Source organism: Ceratotherium simum, chromosome 12 (genome assembly GCF_057802395.1).
Source record: "Ceratotherium simum simum isolate JZ-2026a chromosome 12, ASM5780239v1, whole genome shotgun sequence".
In the NCBI taxonomy this organism is placed as follows: domain Eukaryota; kingdom Metazoa; phylum Chordata; class Mammalia; order Perissodactyla; family Rhinocerotidae; genus Ceratotherium; species Ceratotherium simum.
In genome coordinates, this window is record NC_141911.1 from 27,897,403 (window position 1) to 27,910,974 (window position 13,572).

The following is a 13,572-nucleotide window of genomic DNA, read 5'->3' on the forward strand; positions in this document are numbered from 1 at the left end:
CAAATTGGTAAGACTTTCCATGGGATTACAAGACACACCACTGAAGAGATGAGGGCAACTTCCGGGGTGCTGGTAAGGTTCCATATCTTGGTTACATGGATGTGTTCACCTTATAAAAATTAACTGAGCTGTACACTTCAGCTCTGTTGTTATTTTACACTACAGATGTCATTCTTCCATAAAACAGTTTACTTCCTCCTCTACTCCTCCCTCCCCAATTGAGGCAGACTATTCATCCTATTTTCAGAATGGGAAGTTTAAAATTTTAAACTATTTCCATCTGAAATATTATCTAAAAAATCACATATTATGTGCAGTCAGATAATATTATGTGCAATCTACCAAAACAATTAAGCCCTTATTCACAATATAACGAATCTAGTTATATAGAGAATTTGAACTTTTCTGAGCTTTACCCTAAAAACATATTTAAACAAAAGGGTTATAATGAAACTTTTACACTCTAATAAGCCTAAGGTTTGGGAAAATAGACTGGAGATTGGATAAACTGAGAAAATACACAACACTTAACCTAATTAAATTTTAGGTTACAGATCAATATACTATGGCTGAGTGTGTATTTCATAAACTAAATTATCTTCACATTACAATTTTAAGTGAACAATTCTTGTAGGATGTGGTCATCCAACAAATAGCATACGGATAAAGGTCAAACCCTATTAGGGCAGATGGCATTACAATGAAAAAAAATCAATGTTACAAATATTTTCAAGTTCAAGACTTAGTTCAAGCAACATTTGATAAAACAATTACAACATATAGATACAATTTAGATAATAATGGAATTTGATTAGTACTATTTTCTAGCCCCTTGAAAAATATCCCAAATATTTTCAGTTGTAATGAACATTTCAAGTCAATGAAAAATATAACTGTAAAATTAGATCAATATTATAAAGTACATGATAATACAAATGAATTTAAGCTCCATCTTTCAAAATTAAAATTGCAAAAACAAACCAGGATACCTCCTTCAGTCCAATTCCATAGGTTTGGGGTTCACAATTGGCCCTCAAATCAAATTTCTTATACAGTTGCTTGGCTAGATGTCCGTGGCAACCCTCTGCAAAAACTGTGACTTTGGCATGTAGTTCTAGTCCTCTCTCAAATGTTGTCTGAAAAAGAAAAACATGTTAAATTGCAACATTTGACAAGTTAAAAAATATTCACATTCTGGTCAATTTTGAATTGATTCAGGTGTAGAAGAGATAGTGTAAATATGTAATCTTAGAAATAAAACTAAGGGGCCAGCCCGGTGGCATAGTGTTTAAGTTCATGCATTCCGCTTTGGCGGCCTGGGGTACACCAGTTTGGATCCTGGGTGCGGACATACTCACGGTTCATCAAGCCATGCTGAGGTAGCATCCCATATAGAAGAGCTACAACTCTACAACTATGATACACAAGTATGTACTGGGGCTTTGGGGATAAAAAATAAAACTAAGAGTACTGTTTTAAGTGGAATCTAATTTAAATTTAAAGTATATTTTGTCTTTGTTATATTTTTCTTTTACTTCGAAAGTACTTGATTAAATCGTTAAGTTTGTAAGAATTAAAAAAGCAAATAAGCATGCTTATGCTAAAAAAAATTTTCTATAAATGAATATAAAGTGAAAAGAGAAAGGCCATTTCCCCACTGTTCCTGATTTTCCAGTCCTATCATTTGAAGCAAAAAACACTATTAATAGCTTTCTTGTGCATCATGCCAGAAAATTTCCATGAATAAAAACTACATAGAGCCCATTTAAATCTTTCTAACACAAATAGGATCATAGTAAATATACTCTTCAGCTACTTACTTTTTTCACTTTAATTTTACTTGTACTTTATTGTTGAATGTATACTGTAAAACTGAAATGCTCTTTCCAAGGGAAAAAAAGCCACAAAGTCTTTCTCTCTCTTTTGCTGTCTATATTTTGCACTTATGTTTGGCACATGGCAGGTACTTAATAACGTTACACAATAAAGGAATACACAACAATCAAGTAAGTCTCTTATGAAATACCTTTCCTGATATTTCTCTATTCATATATTTGCATGTATGTGTGTACACAGACACATTCATACAAAAAATAGGTTTATAATGACAAACTGTTTTATAACTGTTTTTGTGTGATTTGCCTAAGGCAATTTATACCAAATAAAGCATTCATTTTTAATGTTTGAATAGATTGTCTAATTTTTCAACCAATTCTGAACAGTTGGACATTTAGGTTGTTCCAGTGTGTTTCACTACTATAAGCATTGCTTGGATGAATATCCCTGGTGCTAAATATTCTGTTTGAATGGTAAGAATTATTTCATTATTAATTTAATATCTTTGTTCTAGAATTGAACATCTTCCACATGTTTATCAGTAACTTCTTTTTTTTTTTTTTTTTTTTTAAATATTTTATTTATTCATTTTTTTCCCCCCAAACCCCCAACAGATTGTTTTATGTCATAGGTTCACATCCTTCTAGTTGCTGTACGTGGGACTCGGCCTCGCGCTGGACGGAGAAGTGGTGCCTTGGGGCGCGCCCGGGATCCGAACCCAGGCCGCCAGCATCAGAGCGCGCGCACTTAACCGCTAAGCCACAGAGCCGGCCCTATCAGTAACTTCTATGTTTTCTTGTGAAATGCTTATTCACGTCATATATATGCATACATGTATAGTACACATGCACACACATCCTATAAAAACTTTATCTCAGTACCTTTTTATTTTGTTCGTCTCCTTCCTCTTATTACACGTCACTCATCCATGAACCGTGTTAACAGTCTAGTATATACAATTTTACACAAATATATAGGCACATATACATATTGAAATACTTACATATACACAAACTTTTTTGGGTCTTGGTTTATTTTACAAAAAAAGGATAACATAATACAAACTTTTCTGTATCTTATTTTTCTCACTTAATACTTTATGGAAGTCTTTTCAAGTCACTGTACAGCTCAAAATCTTTCTCTTTAAAGGCTGGGTCATGGTCCATGCGGAAATACCATAGGTTATTCAGCCATTCTGCGAATGGATAATAGCCATTCACCATGTTTCCAGTTTATTTGCGACTATAAACAATGTTATAAAACATACACCCTTGTATATATATCCTTAGAATAGTGGTGCTTTTATTCCTGTAAGATAGATTCCCAGGAGCGGCAGTGTTAGATAAAAGGGCACACCTATTTTTATTTTACTAGATATTACCAGATTGCCTTCCAAAAGGTCTGAAGCAATTAATATTTCCACCAGCAGTATATAAGAAGACTCTTTTCCCTATAGCTCAGCTAGTGATAGATATAACTGTTCCTTTTACATTTTTGCTAAATGTAGCAGTAACTCACTGCTATTTTAATTTGCCTTTCCCTGACTACTGTTTTCAGCATCATCTTCTTTTTGATTCAAGAAATATTAAATGAATGCCAACAGTGTGCCAGGTTCTATGCTAGGCATTGGGAATACAGAGATGAATAAAAAACATGTTCCTCTCCCTCAGGCAGACATTGAATAAATACATGAGTATATAATTACCAATTATGATTAAGTGCTATGAATGCAAGCATAGGCTGTTATGAGAGAGAATAATAGAAGGGAGCTATTCTGGATTGGGTGGACAGGAAAGGCCTCTTTAAAGAAATTACATTTCAGCTGTGGACTCTGAAGAAAAGGTATTTAAGAATCTTTCCTTATGATTAGCGGTCACTTGGATTTGCTCTTCTGTGAACTGTCAATTCTTCAGATTCTCTCCATTTTCCTAATATATCTTTTTTCTCATCAATTAATAAGTGCTCTTTGATATTATAAATAGTCAAACTTTTTTTCCCCAATCTACTGTTTATCCACAGAGTTTACAGTATCTTTTGGTATAGAGAAGTGTTTAATTTTTACATAGTTAAAAAAGGTCTGCCTCCTATAGCTTTTTAATTTCTTTCTCAGTAGGATGGCTTACCCTACCCCTAGATTGTAAGTGTAATCTAGATTTCTTTCTGATTTTTTTATTGTTTTAAGAAATAATCAGAATTAAAAAAAATGAAGTTTCAACTCTGTGGTTTCCAGATGGACATACAGGTTTCCCAGCACCACTTATAAAACAATTCAATCTTAATGAGCTAAAATATTACTTAGTACATTTCTGTTTCCTCTTAGAGGCAACATGCCCCTTAGGGTTCAAGGGACAGACTCTGGAGTCACACTGCCTATACTATTTAAATCTCAGCCCCACTAGTTAACAGCTTTCTGACCTTGGGCAAGTTACTTAACCTCTGAAACTTAACAATGTTCAAATCAGAATTCTTAACAATAAGATGCCTCTTAGACATGAGAGTAGAACCACTGAATGAGTGGTAGGACATATGATTCTGGGACTCAGGGAAGAGGTGTTTAAAGCCGTGTGACTGGATGAGGTCACTATGGAGAAAATGTAGATAGAGGACTCAACACCAAGACCTAGAACCTCAATATTTAGAGGACAGGAGGAAGAGGGAAAGCAAGCAAAGGAGACAGGAGGAGGAGCCAGTGAAACACAAGGAATACCAATGTCACCGACTAATTGCCCCGCGGAACTCAAGGGAGGTTTAGGGAGCATTTAACCGTTTCTCCAAATGGTTTTTTTTTCTTTTTGTTATACTAAGAGATGCAATCACCAACCACCCTGAACCAATCCGAACCCTACCACAAGAGCCACGCCTGCACAGATGGGCCGAAAGGTGCCCAAGAAGTGACCTTTGCCTCATTTTTAATGCTAAGATCTCCACTCCAGGAGGAGCTTAGGCCTTATTACCATAACCTGCAATCTATGTGTAAGCATGTTTTCTAACTGAGCCTGCACGAGCAAATACCTGCCTCTCTCTTTTGAACGTTCATTTCGCACCCAAAATAAAAGGCTCCCGTTGTCCCGTGCTCCGGGGGAGCCATGACTTTGGAAATGATTCCCTGTGGTCTCCTATTTGCTGCAAATATACTTTACTTTATGTGACAACTACTTCTGGTGGAGAGTGATTTTAACTTGTGAGGAAGTGAAATCACTCTGGTTGGGTAACACCAAGAGAAGGTGGTGCGAAGAGCCAAGGCAAGAAAGTGTTTCAAGAAGGAAGAAGTTATTCAACTGTTTCAGTGTTGCCTACCGGGTCAAGTAAGACAAGACAGAGGACTGATTACTGGATTGGCAAGATGGAGGTATTTGTGACTCATGCTGTTTCAGTGAAATGGCAGGAAGAAAGCCTAACTACAGAGAGTCAAATAGAGCATGGAACAACAGAGTGAACAGACTCCTTGGTTCTCCCCAGTCCAAACCTGTGGTACTAAAATAATTATTTTAAAAGCTTAGATTTTGGAGATCGAATTACTAAGACTCCACTGTATTCTTCTATGCTTTTATATCTACATAAATACAATATTTAAAATATAGGGGCCGGCCCCGTGGCGTATCGGTTAAGTGTGCACGCTCCGCTGCTGGCGGCCCGGGTTCGGATCCTGGGCGCGCACCGATGCACCGCTTCTCCAGCCATGCTCAGGTGGCGTCCCACATAAAGTGGAGGAAGGTGGGCATGGATGTTAGCTCAGGGCCAGTCTTCCTCAGCAAAAAGAGGAGGATTGGCATGGATGTTAGCTCAGGGCTGATCTTCCTCACACACACACACACACACACACACACACACACACAAATAAAGTATATATAACATAAAAATTAAAAAAAAATAGTTTTACAAATAAAAAGCACAGAAGAAAAAATATATATTTGAATAAATATCATGAGAACACACAAAAGATGAAATACCAGAATGGTAGAATTTGTGTGCCTCAATTTTTTTGTAATATTAAATACAAAAATTTTACAAGAATAAAACAATTTATAATTAAATCATCACAATATAGAAAAGAATAACTGTAACTTAGGAAAGAATATAGGAAAAACGATGTTCTTTTATCATTATGAGAAGCAGTACGACATAATAATTGTTTGCAAACCTGGCTATGCATCAGAATCCCTGGGGGCTTTTAAACAGCTTCTTGGGCCCTACTATAGGTCACGCTGAGTCCCAAGACCTCACGTGAACCTGATGTAACCAATCAAATCACTAGCAGGAACATTCAAGTAGGTAAGACTCAAGAGCTTTGCCACTTGCTTTCTTTTTTTCTTATTTATTTATTTTTTTTGGTGAGGAAGATCAGCCCCGAGCTAACATCCATGCCAATCCTCCTCTTTATGCTGAGGAAGACTGGCCCTGGGCTAACTAACACCTGTGCCCACCTTCTTCCACTTTATGTGGGACGCTACCACAGCATGGCCTGACAAGCAGTGCATCAGTGCGCACCCGGGATCCGAACCCCGGGCTGCCAGCAGCGGAGTGAGCACACTTAACCGCTACGCCACGGGGCCAGCCACTGCCACTTGCTTTCTAAGCAGGAAGTAGTGAGAAGCAGGAAGATCTGCCAGAGGAGACTCTGGACTAGATTCCCAATTCTGCTCAAGAATGGTTGAGAGGAGAACTATGAGTTAACAAATACTTACTGAGGACCTAACGTGTACCTGGCACTGTGCTAGGCACTGGAGTAACACCCATGATTTCTGCCGTCATGAAGCTTATAATCTAGTTCAGAAATTAAGAAAATAAACAAATAAACATGAAGAGACAAATTAATTTACTGAGATGTTAATTTGTCTTTTGTTCTTGTTATTATAGGAAATCAAGGTATTTTTCCCTTCTCCTTTCAAAGCACTCTTATAGAGTGTGAGATCCATATCCCAAGAGCTTTTCTTTTGCAAATGTAAAAATGCACGTTGTGAAAACCTGAAAACCATACAGGCTTACATCTGAATGAGAGGAAGGCAATCAGTTTTACATCTACAAAAAGATATTAAAATCAGGTCAAAGACTCTATCAGTATTACTGATAGTAATGCAACTGATTCTTATCCATAGAAATTAAAACTGTAGAGGTGGCAAAGCAGTTGACTGATGACCTACATAGGTGTATGTTTTTTTAATTCTTCTGGAACTGGTTGTAAATCTCACTGATTCCCTCATTAATTAATGAGGGAAATAAAATCTTTGACAGGTCTTTGTTTTATATTGGTATGAGTCATGTTGTTTTTATCTTTTAAAAAAATTATTCTTAAACATGTATATCTACTTGCCTAAATCATGTTTAGTTCAAAGATGCTTCTAGGGCCGGCCTTGTGGCTTAGCGGTTAAGTGCGCGCGCTCCACTACTGGCGGCCCGGGTTCGGACCCAAGGTGCGCACCAACGCACCGCTTCTCTGGCCATGCTGAGGCCGAGTCCCACATACAGCAACTAGAAGTATGTGCAACTACGACATACAACCTATCTACTGGGGCTTTGGGGAAAAAAAAAAGGAGGAGGATTGGCAATAGATGTTAGCTCAGAGCCGGTCTTCCTCAGCAAAAAGAGGAGGATTAGCATGGATGTTAACTCAGGGCTGATCTTCCTCACAAAAAACAAAAAAAACAAAAAAAAACAAAGATGCTTCTAAATGTTTTAAACAATAAGAGAAAAAATTCACATTCATAATTATATTCTAAAATGCACTTAATTAATGTGCAGTTTGTAGCAAGACTAAATTACTGAGTTTAAGTTGATTCTTTTTTTATTTGTCAGTCTCTTCAGCACATAACTATTAAAACATTTACCTTTGGTGCTCCATCTTTTTGTATCCCTACATCATTAGTGGCAATTCCTTTTACACTACCGTCTTCATGAAAAAGGACCTAAAATGAAAACATATTCATTATCATCTTAGCATTCATGATCACCTTGAAAAGAAACAAGAAATAGCCTTAGATTTTTTAGAAAGTGAACATGTTCTCTATATTATAGAAATACAGGCTTTAAAATGTTCAGGCAAAAAAGAGACATGTTCCAGGGCTGGCCCTGTGGCCTAGTGGTTAAGTTGGGTGTACTGTGCTTTGGTGGCCCGGGTTCAGTTCCTGGGTGTGGACCTACACCACTTGCTGGTAGCCATGCTGTGGTGGTGACCCACAGACAAAGTAGAGGAAGCCTGGCACAGATGTTAGCTCAGGGCGAATCTTCCTCAAGTAAAAAGAGGAAGATTGGCAACAGATGTTAGCTTGGGGCCAATCTTCCTCAGCAAAAAAAAAGAGAGAGAGAGAGACATATTTTTAGGAGACTCACTTTTAAAGTATAAAAGAACACACCTCGAACAGTTGGAAATGAAAGCAAACGGATCATTAACCTATTGACGATCTTTAAGGAACTGAGGAAAAAGAGGAGAGGTACAAGAGACTATAAGTGTGTGCATGTGTGTGTGTGTGTGTGTACTCCAAAAGTGAAAATCACAGATCCTACAAACCACCAACTTCTGACTTTGACACTGAGCCCAGTCAAGTACATTTTAACCAGGAAAAATGCAAAACTCAATAATATTTGGGTCCAAAAAACCAATTGCATATGTACGGGCTGGGAAAACAGAAATGACTAACAGCAAGTATAATATAGGAAGTATAATAATAATGTGTTTATTTGACTTACATACTTGTGATATTGTGGTTTACAATAAGAAATATATATTTAGAGGAGGGAAAGACTGGGTTGTATTTTCTAACTCAACACTGTAAGGGTAAAAACAAAAAAAAGTTTTGAATTTTCCTTGGTGTCAATAACAGGAGAACTCTCCCTCCCCTTGAAGTTCTCTGAGCATTTCTTTTTTTTTTATAATTTTTTTTTAATTTATAATTTTATTTATTTATTTTTTTCCCCCAAAGCCCCAGTAGATAGTTGTATGTCATAGTTGCACATCCTTCTAGTTGCTGTATGTGGGACGCGGCCTCAGCATGGCCGGAGAAGCAGTGCGTCGGTGCGCGCCCGGGATCCGAACCCGGGCCGCCAGCAGTGGAGCGCGCGCACTTAACCGCTAAGCCACGGGACTGGCCCCTCTGAGCGTTTCTTTTAGAAAACTTTTAACTGTGAACTCTTTCTCTGTCTCTGAGATATATGGAAATCCTTTTAAAAGCAAAGTAAGACTCTTAGAATCTGCATCCCAGAAATGTGTTTCTTGGGGACCTTGGAGACATCTTTGGAATGTGAACATCAAGGAGGATGACGTTCTGTCTCCCCATCTCTGTGGGAGTCTGGGCCAGGTGCTTGGCTCCAAGCTGTAACTTCTTGCTTGTCAAAAAGATACAAGAAGTTTTATTTTTCTGTTGGATAAAGACAGTTAACATGTATGTAATGGATTCTATCTGCCTGGCTATGTAAAAGGGTGAGATTTCTTTCTCTCATGGCAATCTCCCTAGCAGACAGCCTGTGATGTGCACTGCAGTCTTGGTTTAATGCCCATTCAATAATAAAACTTTTATTATTATTATTATTTATTTTTTTTGTGAGGAAGATCAGCCCTGTGCTAACATCTGCCAATCCTCCTCTTTTTTTTTTGCTGAGGAAGACTGGCCCTGGGGTAACATCCGTGCCGATCTTCCTCCACTTTATATGGGACGCCGCCACAGCATGGCTTGCCAAGCTGTGCGTCGGTGCACGCCCAGGATCCGAACTGGCGAACCCCGGGCTGCCACAGCGGAGCGCGTGCACTTAACTGCTTGCACCCCGGGGCCGGCCCCTATTATTATTTTTTAAAATAATTTATAGAAGTGATTTTTCTGAGTTGGTAGGAGATTGTATTTTTATTAATTTTCCCAATAATACTTAGTGAGAACCAACAGTGTGATACCAAGTGAACCAACAGTTGCCAAAAACATTATTTTGAGAGAATTAACAGAGGAACAGTTTCTAGAATGAACAAGGTAATAGTCCTGCTCTATACTGGGCTTAAAGTAGTTTATTCATTCTGGGTGCCACTTTACAAGGGGATAAAAATGGAATGCATTTGGAGGAGGGCACCGAGAATACTGAAGGAACTCAAACTATACAACATGATGGTTGAAAGAATTAAGAATATTTAAGCTGGGAAAGAAGAAACCCCAGAGTGAAGGTGGAGAAGAAGAGAGAGCAGGGCGTAATTATGATTGGAAAGTTGTCCTTGGAAGAGGGCTTAGATTCGTTCTGTATAGTACCAAATAGGAGATAAATTTCTATTCAATGTAAGGAAGAGAGTATTACCAACAAATCAAATACCAGAGAGAGAATTTTCCACCCCTGATGGTGTTCAATCATAAGCTTGACAATCACTCGATGTGGGTGAGTATCATATAAGGAATTCAAGTACTCTTTGGATTAATCTTTTCAAGATTCCTTCTAACTCTGCAATTCTAAAACCCTATGGCTCTTCTAAAATATTTGTTTATCTCTGTACCATTATTAGTTTATATTCAAAGGAAAAACAGATGACTTCCTGTAAATATTAAAAACAAAACTATACAAACCTCAGCAGCAGCGTAACCAGGGTATACTTCAACACCAAGTGCTTCTGCGTGTTCTCCCATCCAACTGACTAAATGTCCCAGGCGCACAATGTAATTGCCATGATTATTCATTGGAAGACCTACAAATATATGCTGAATTGATAAATCTGACTTTTTATTGATAAAACATCTCAAAAACATAAATATTTAATTAAAAAATTCTAATCAATGTATAATGTCTGCATAAGTATACACATTATCCTATAGTCAAAATTTCAATTTATTTCCTACAATTTTGGTATAGAGTTCTAATTATTAGATTAAAAACATTACAGAACTAAATTAAAAATTCCTGGTTGGCTTACAAGGCTATCTCAATTCTTCTAGACTGGAAGACAAAAGAACTGGGTATAGTCCTGCTTTCCCACAAGCTAGCTGTATAACTTTGGGTAAGTCCTTCAAATCTCTGGGCCTCAGTTTTCTCATCTGTAAAAGGAAGGGATTTCACCAGATGAAATATAGTTCCTTCCAGCTGTGGAATTCCATGATTCTAATAATATTGATCATACCTTACCTGGAAGAATTGGCACAGGAATTCTGTATTTCTCTGTTAAAATTCCAAATCTGTCTTCTGTTACGGGAGTGTTCAGTGGAGCCTAGAAACAAAAGAAGGAAAGAAGGGGAAAAGTTTTTAGTTCATATTTGTAAGGGTAAACACGAATAACAAAAAAACTGTGCCAAAGGGTAAGGGAAAACTACTCCCCTCACTTTTCTTTCAGCATTTGGAACTGTAAATCCTTTGTCTCTTTGAGATGTACGGGACTCTTTTTTCTTTCTTTTTATTATTTTATTGAGGTCATATTGGTTTACAATATAGTGTAATTTCAGGTGTACATTATTATATATCAGTTTCTGTATAGACTGCACTGTGCTCACCACCAACAGTCCAGTTTTTATCCATCATCATTAGATGTATGGGAATTTTTTAAAAGGCTAAACAAGCCAGTTTTGCTTCTCGGGAATGTCTTTCTTGGGGGCACTGGAGACATCTTTGAAATGTGAACATCAAGCAGGATGGCACCCTGTCTCCCTGTCTCTGTGGGATTTTAGCCTAGGTGCCTGCTCCAAGTTGTAACTTTTTCTTTTCCCCTCCCCAAAGCCCCAGTACATGGTTGTATATCCTAGTTGTAAGGGTAACTTCTTGCTTGATGAAAACATAAGACAAGTTTTATTTTTCTTTTGGATAAAGACAATTAACATGTATGTAATGGATTGTATCTGCCTAGCTATATACGGCTTTGATTTGAAAAACTTTTTCTCTCTATTAGAACTGATATTATGACAATAATAATTCAATGATACCTATTTCTGATATATTAAAAAGAGAAAGTTATTTAGGCATAATTAAATTATTTCTAGCTCAAAGGAGCTTGATATTTTAGAAAGAAAAGCATAGATGAAATTTCTGAAATTCAATTTACTCCATATGGAAAGAATACAGAAGATACTTACATAATTTTTTGACCTGAATAAAGTATATTCACAGATACTGAATATTCAAACCTTGAAGGTAGGACCGGTATAATACAACCCATCTTACAGACGAAAAAACCAAAATATATAGAGTGTAAGGTTTTAAGCAAGGTCATACAAATTATGAGAGCAGTAAAATTAGCATTTGGTCCTCTGCGTATCATATTAGTGCCTTTTCTGCTTAGGTTATGGGAGGCCATATTAAATTATTTCTTTAGAAAGTTAGATTACATTATCCTCTTTGGCTTTAAATATTGCAATGTCCCAGGAAATTTTATATAACACGTTATTAATAACAATGATATAAACACCTACAGAACAAGTTAGGAAAACCTTCAAACTCAGAATGGTGTATGTTACTTGGTACAAATATTCAAAGGTCTTCTCAAGATAACGTCTTCTTATTAATCCAGTATATAAATACAAAATATAGAAGGCATTATATAAAAATGAGTTAATATCTTAAAATTATAACTATATTTGATATCATTCAATCTTTTTTGCCCTTTTTAAATAAAAGAAAATCTATAATTATCTTCTAAGAGATAGAATTACATGAAAAGGGTTTTCCTTGTTCCAGTAATTTGGAAACAGAGATACAATAAAGATTAGACTTTGTATAGAAAACAATTTTTCATACTCCCTTCTCCTTCCAGTCTGGGAATAGTTCTTCAAACGCACACGGATCAAGGCAAGCCCCAGAGAGAGTGTGAGCTCCTATTTGAGCAGCTTTCTCCACTAGACACACACGGATGTCTTTCTCGTGTTTAGTAGCCAACTGCTTTAGACGAACGGCTGCAGAGAGCCCTGCAGGGCCTGCACCAACTATTACTACATCCGCTTCTTCTGCAAACCTCTCCATGTTCACTCCTGGGAGGAAAAAACCGTTTAAACTTTGCTTTGAGATTTATTACTATAAATTTAGCAAATATCTGCTTATCTAAATATTAATATGTAATAGATTTGGTAAAGCTATAAAATATTATTAGATGATTTTATACTATTGACAAAAATATAATATTTCCCTCCACAAAATGATACAAGGTATCTAGAAAAGTCTCAACAATTTTACACAAATTGTTACTTACCTTCCCATCGCTTGTCCTTATCCCGGGGATAAACAGTATAGTGGGTAGTAATTCGAGGTACAACAGAAGTTGAAGACCATCTTGTAGCACATAGAGGTAGATAATTTTTCTTAATTTTTAAGGCATGAAAGCACTGATATGCTGCACAAAAATTATGAACATTATTATTTTTTCAATTCGTTTTCCTCAAGAGTAGATTGAAAAAACATTTTTTAAAAGAAAAAAAATCTAGGAGTGGGGATCAGATCTGGTTTCTGGTCAGTTTTCTATTAATTAGCCCTAAGACCTTAAACAAATCACTTAACCTCTCCAGATTTCAGTTTCCTCACCCAAAAAAGTAGAGTCACTAGAAGACCTTCTTGACTTGAAATTGTATGATTCCACATGAAGCCTTTGGAAATATACTTGGCAACTTGTTTATATTCTGACCATATCAACACTGCAGACATTCAGTGAATAGTTAGATCTATGCCATAGAGCTGTTAGTTGTGACATAAATTGAAATAGATTGTACTCTTCTAGACGAACAATTCAGTTAGCTTTTTCTTATAAAGCAATGTTTCCAAATTATATTCTTAAAGTATCTAATAAACTAATTTATTCAA

General features: G+C 36.7%; 1 protein-coding gene across 1 annotated transcript in view; it reads right to left on the bottom strand.

The window, feature by feature from the left end:
• ETFDH (electron transfer flavoprotein dehydrogenase) overlaps positions 1 to 13,572 on the bottom strand; it is a 32,520-nt gene that overhangs the window by 9,966 nt on the left and 8,982 nt on the right. The window contains exons 2-7 of the mRNA XM_004420969.3: positions 12,968 to 13,108; positions 12,520 to 12,749; positions 10,921 to 11,002; positions 10,368 to 10,486; positions 7,662 to 7,739; positions 990 to 1,136 (exon numbers count right to left, since the gene is read on the bottom strand). Of these exons, the coding sequence (XP_004421026.1) occupies positions 990 to 1,136; positions 7,662 to 7,739; positions 10,368 to 10,486; positions 10,921 to 11,002; positions 12,520 to 12,749; positions 12,968 to 13,108 (797 nt within the window). The remainder of the gene's footprint in view (positions 1 to 989; positions 1,137 to 7,661; positions 7,740 to 10,367; positions 10,487 to 10,920; positions 11,003 to 12,519; positions 12,750 to 12,967; positions 13,109 to 13,572) is intronic.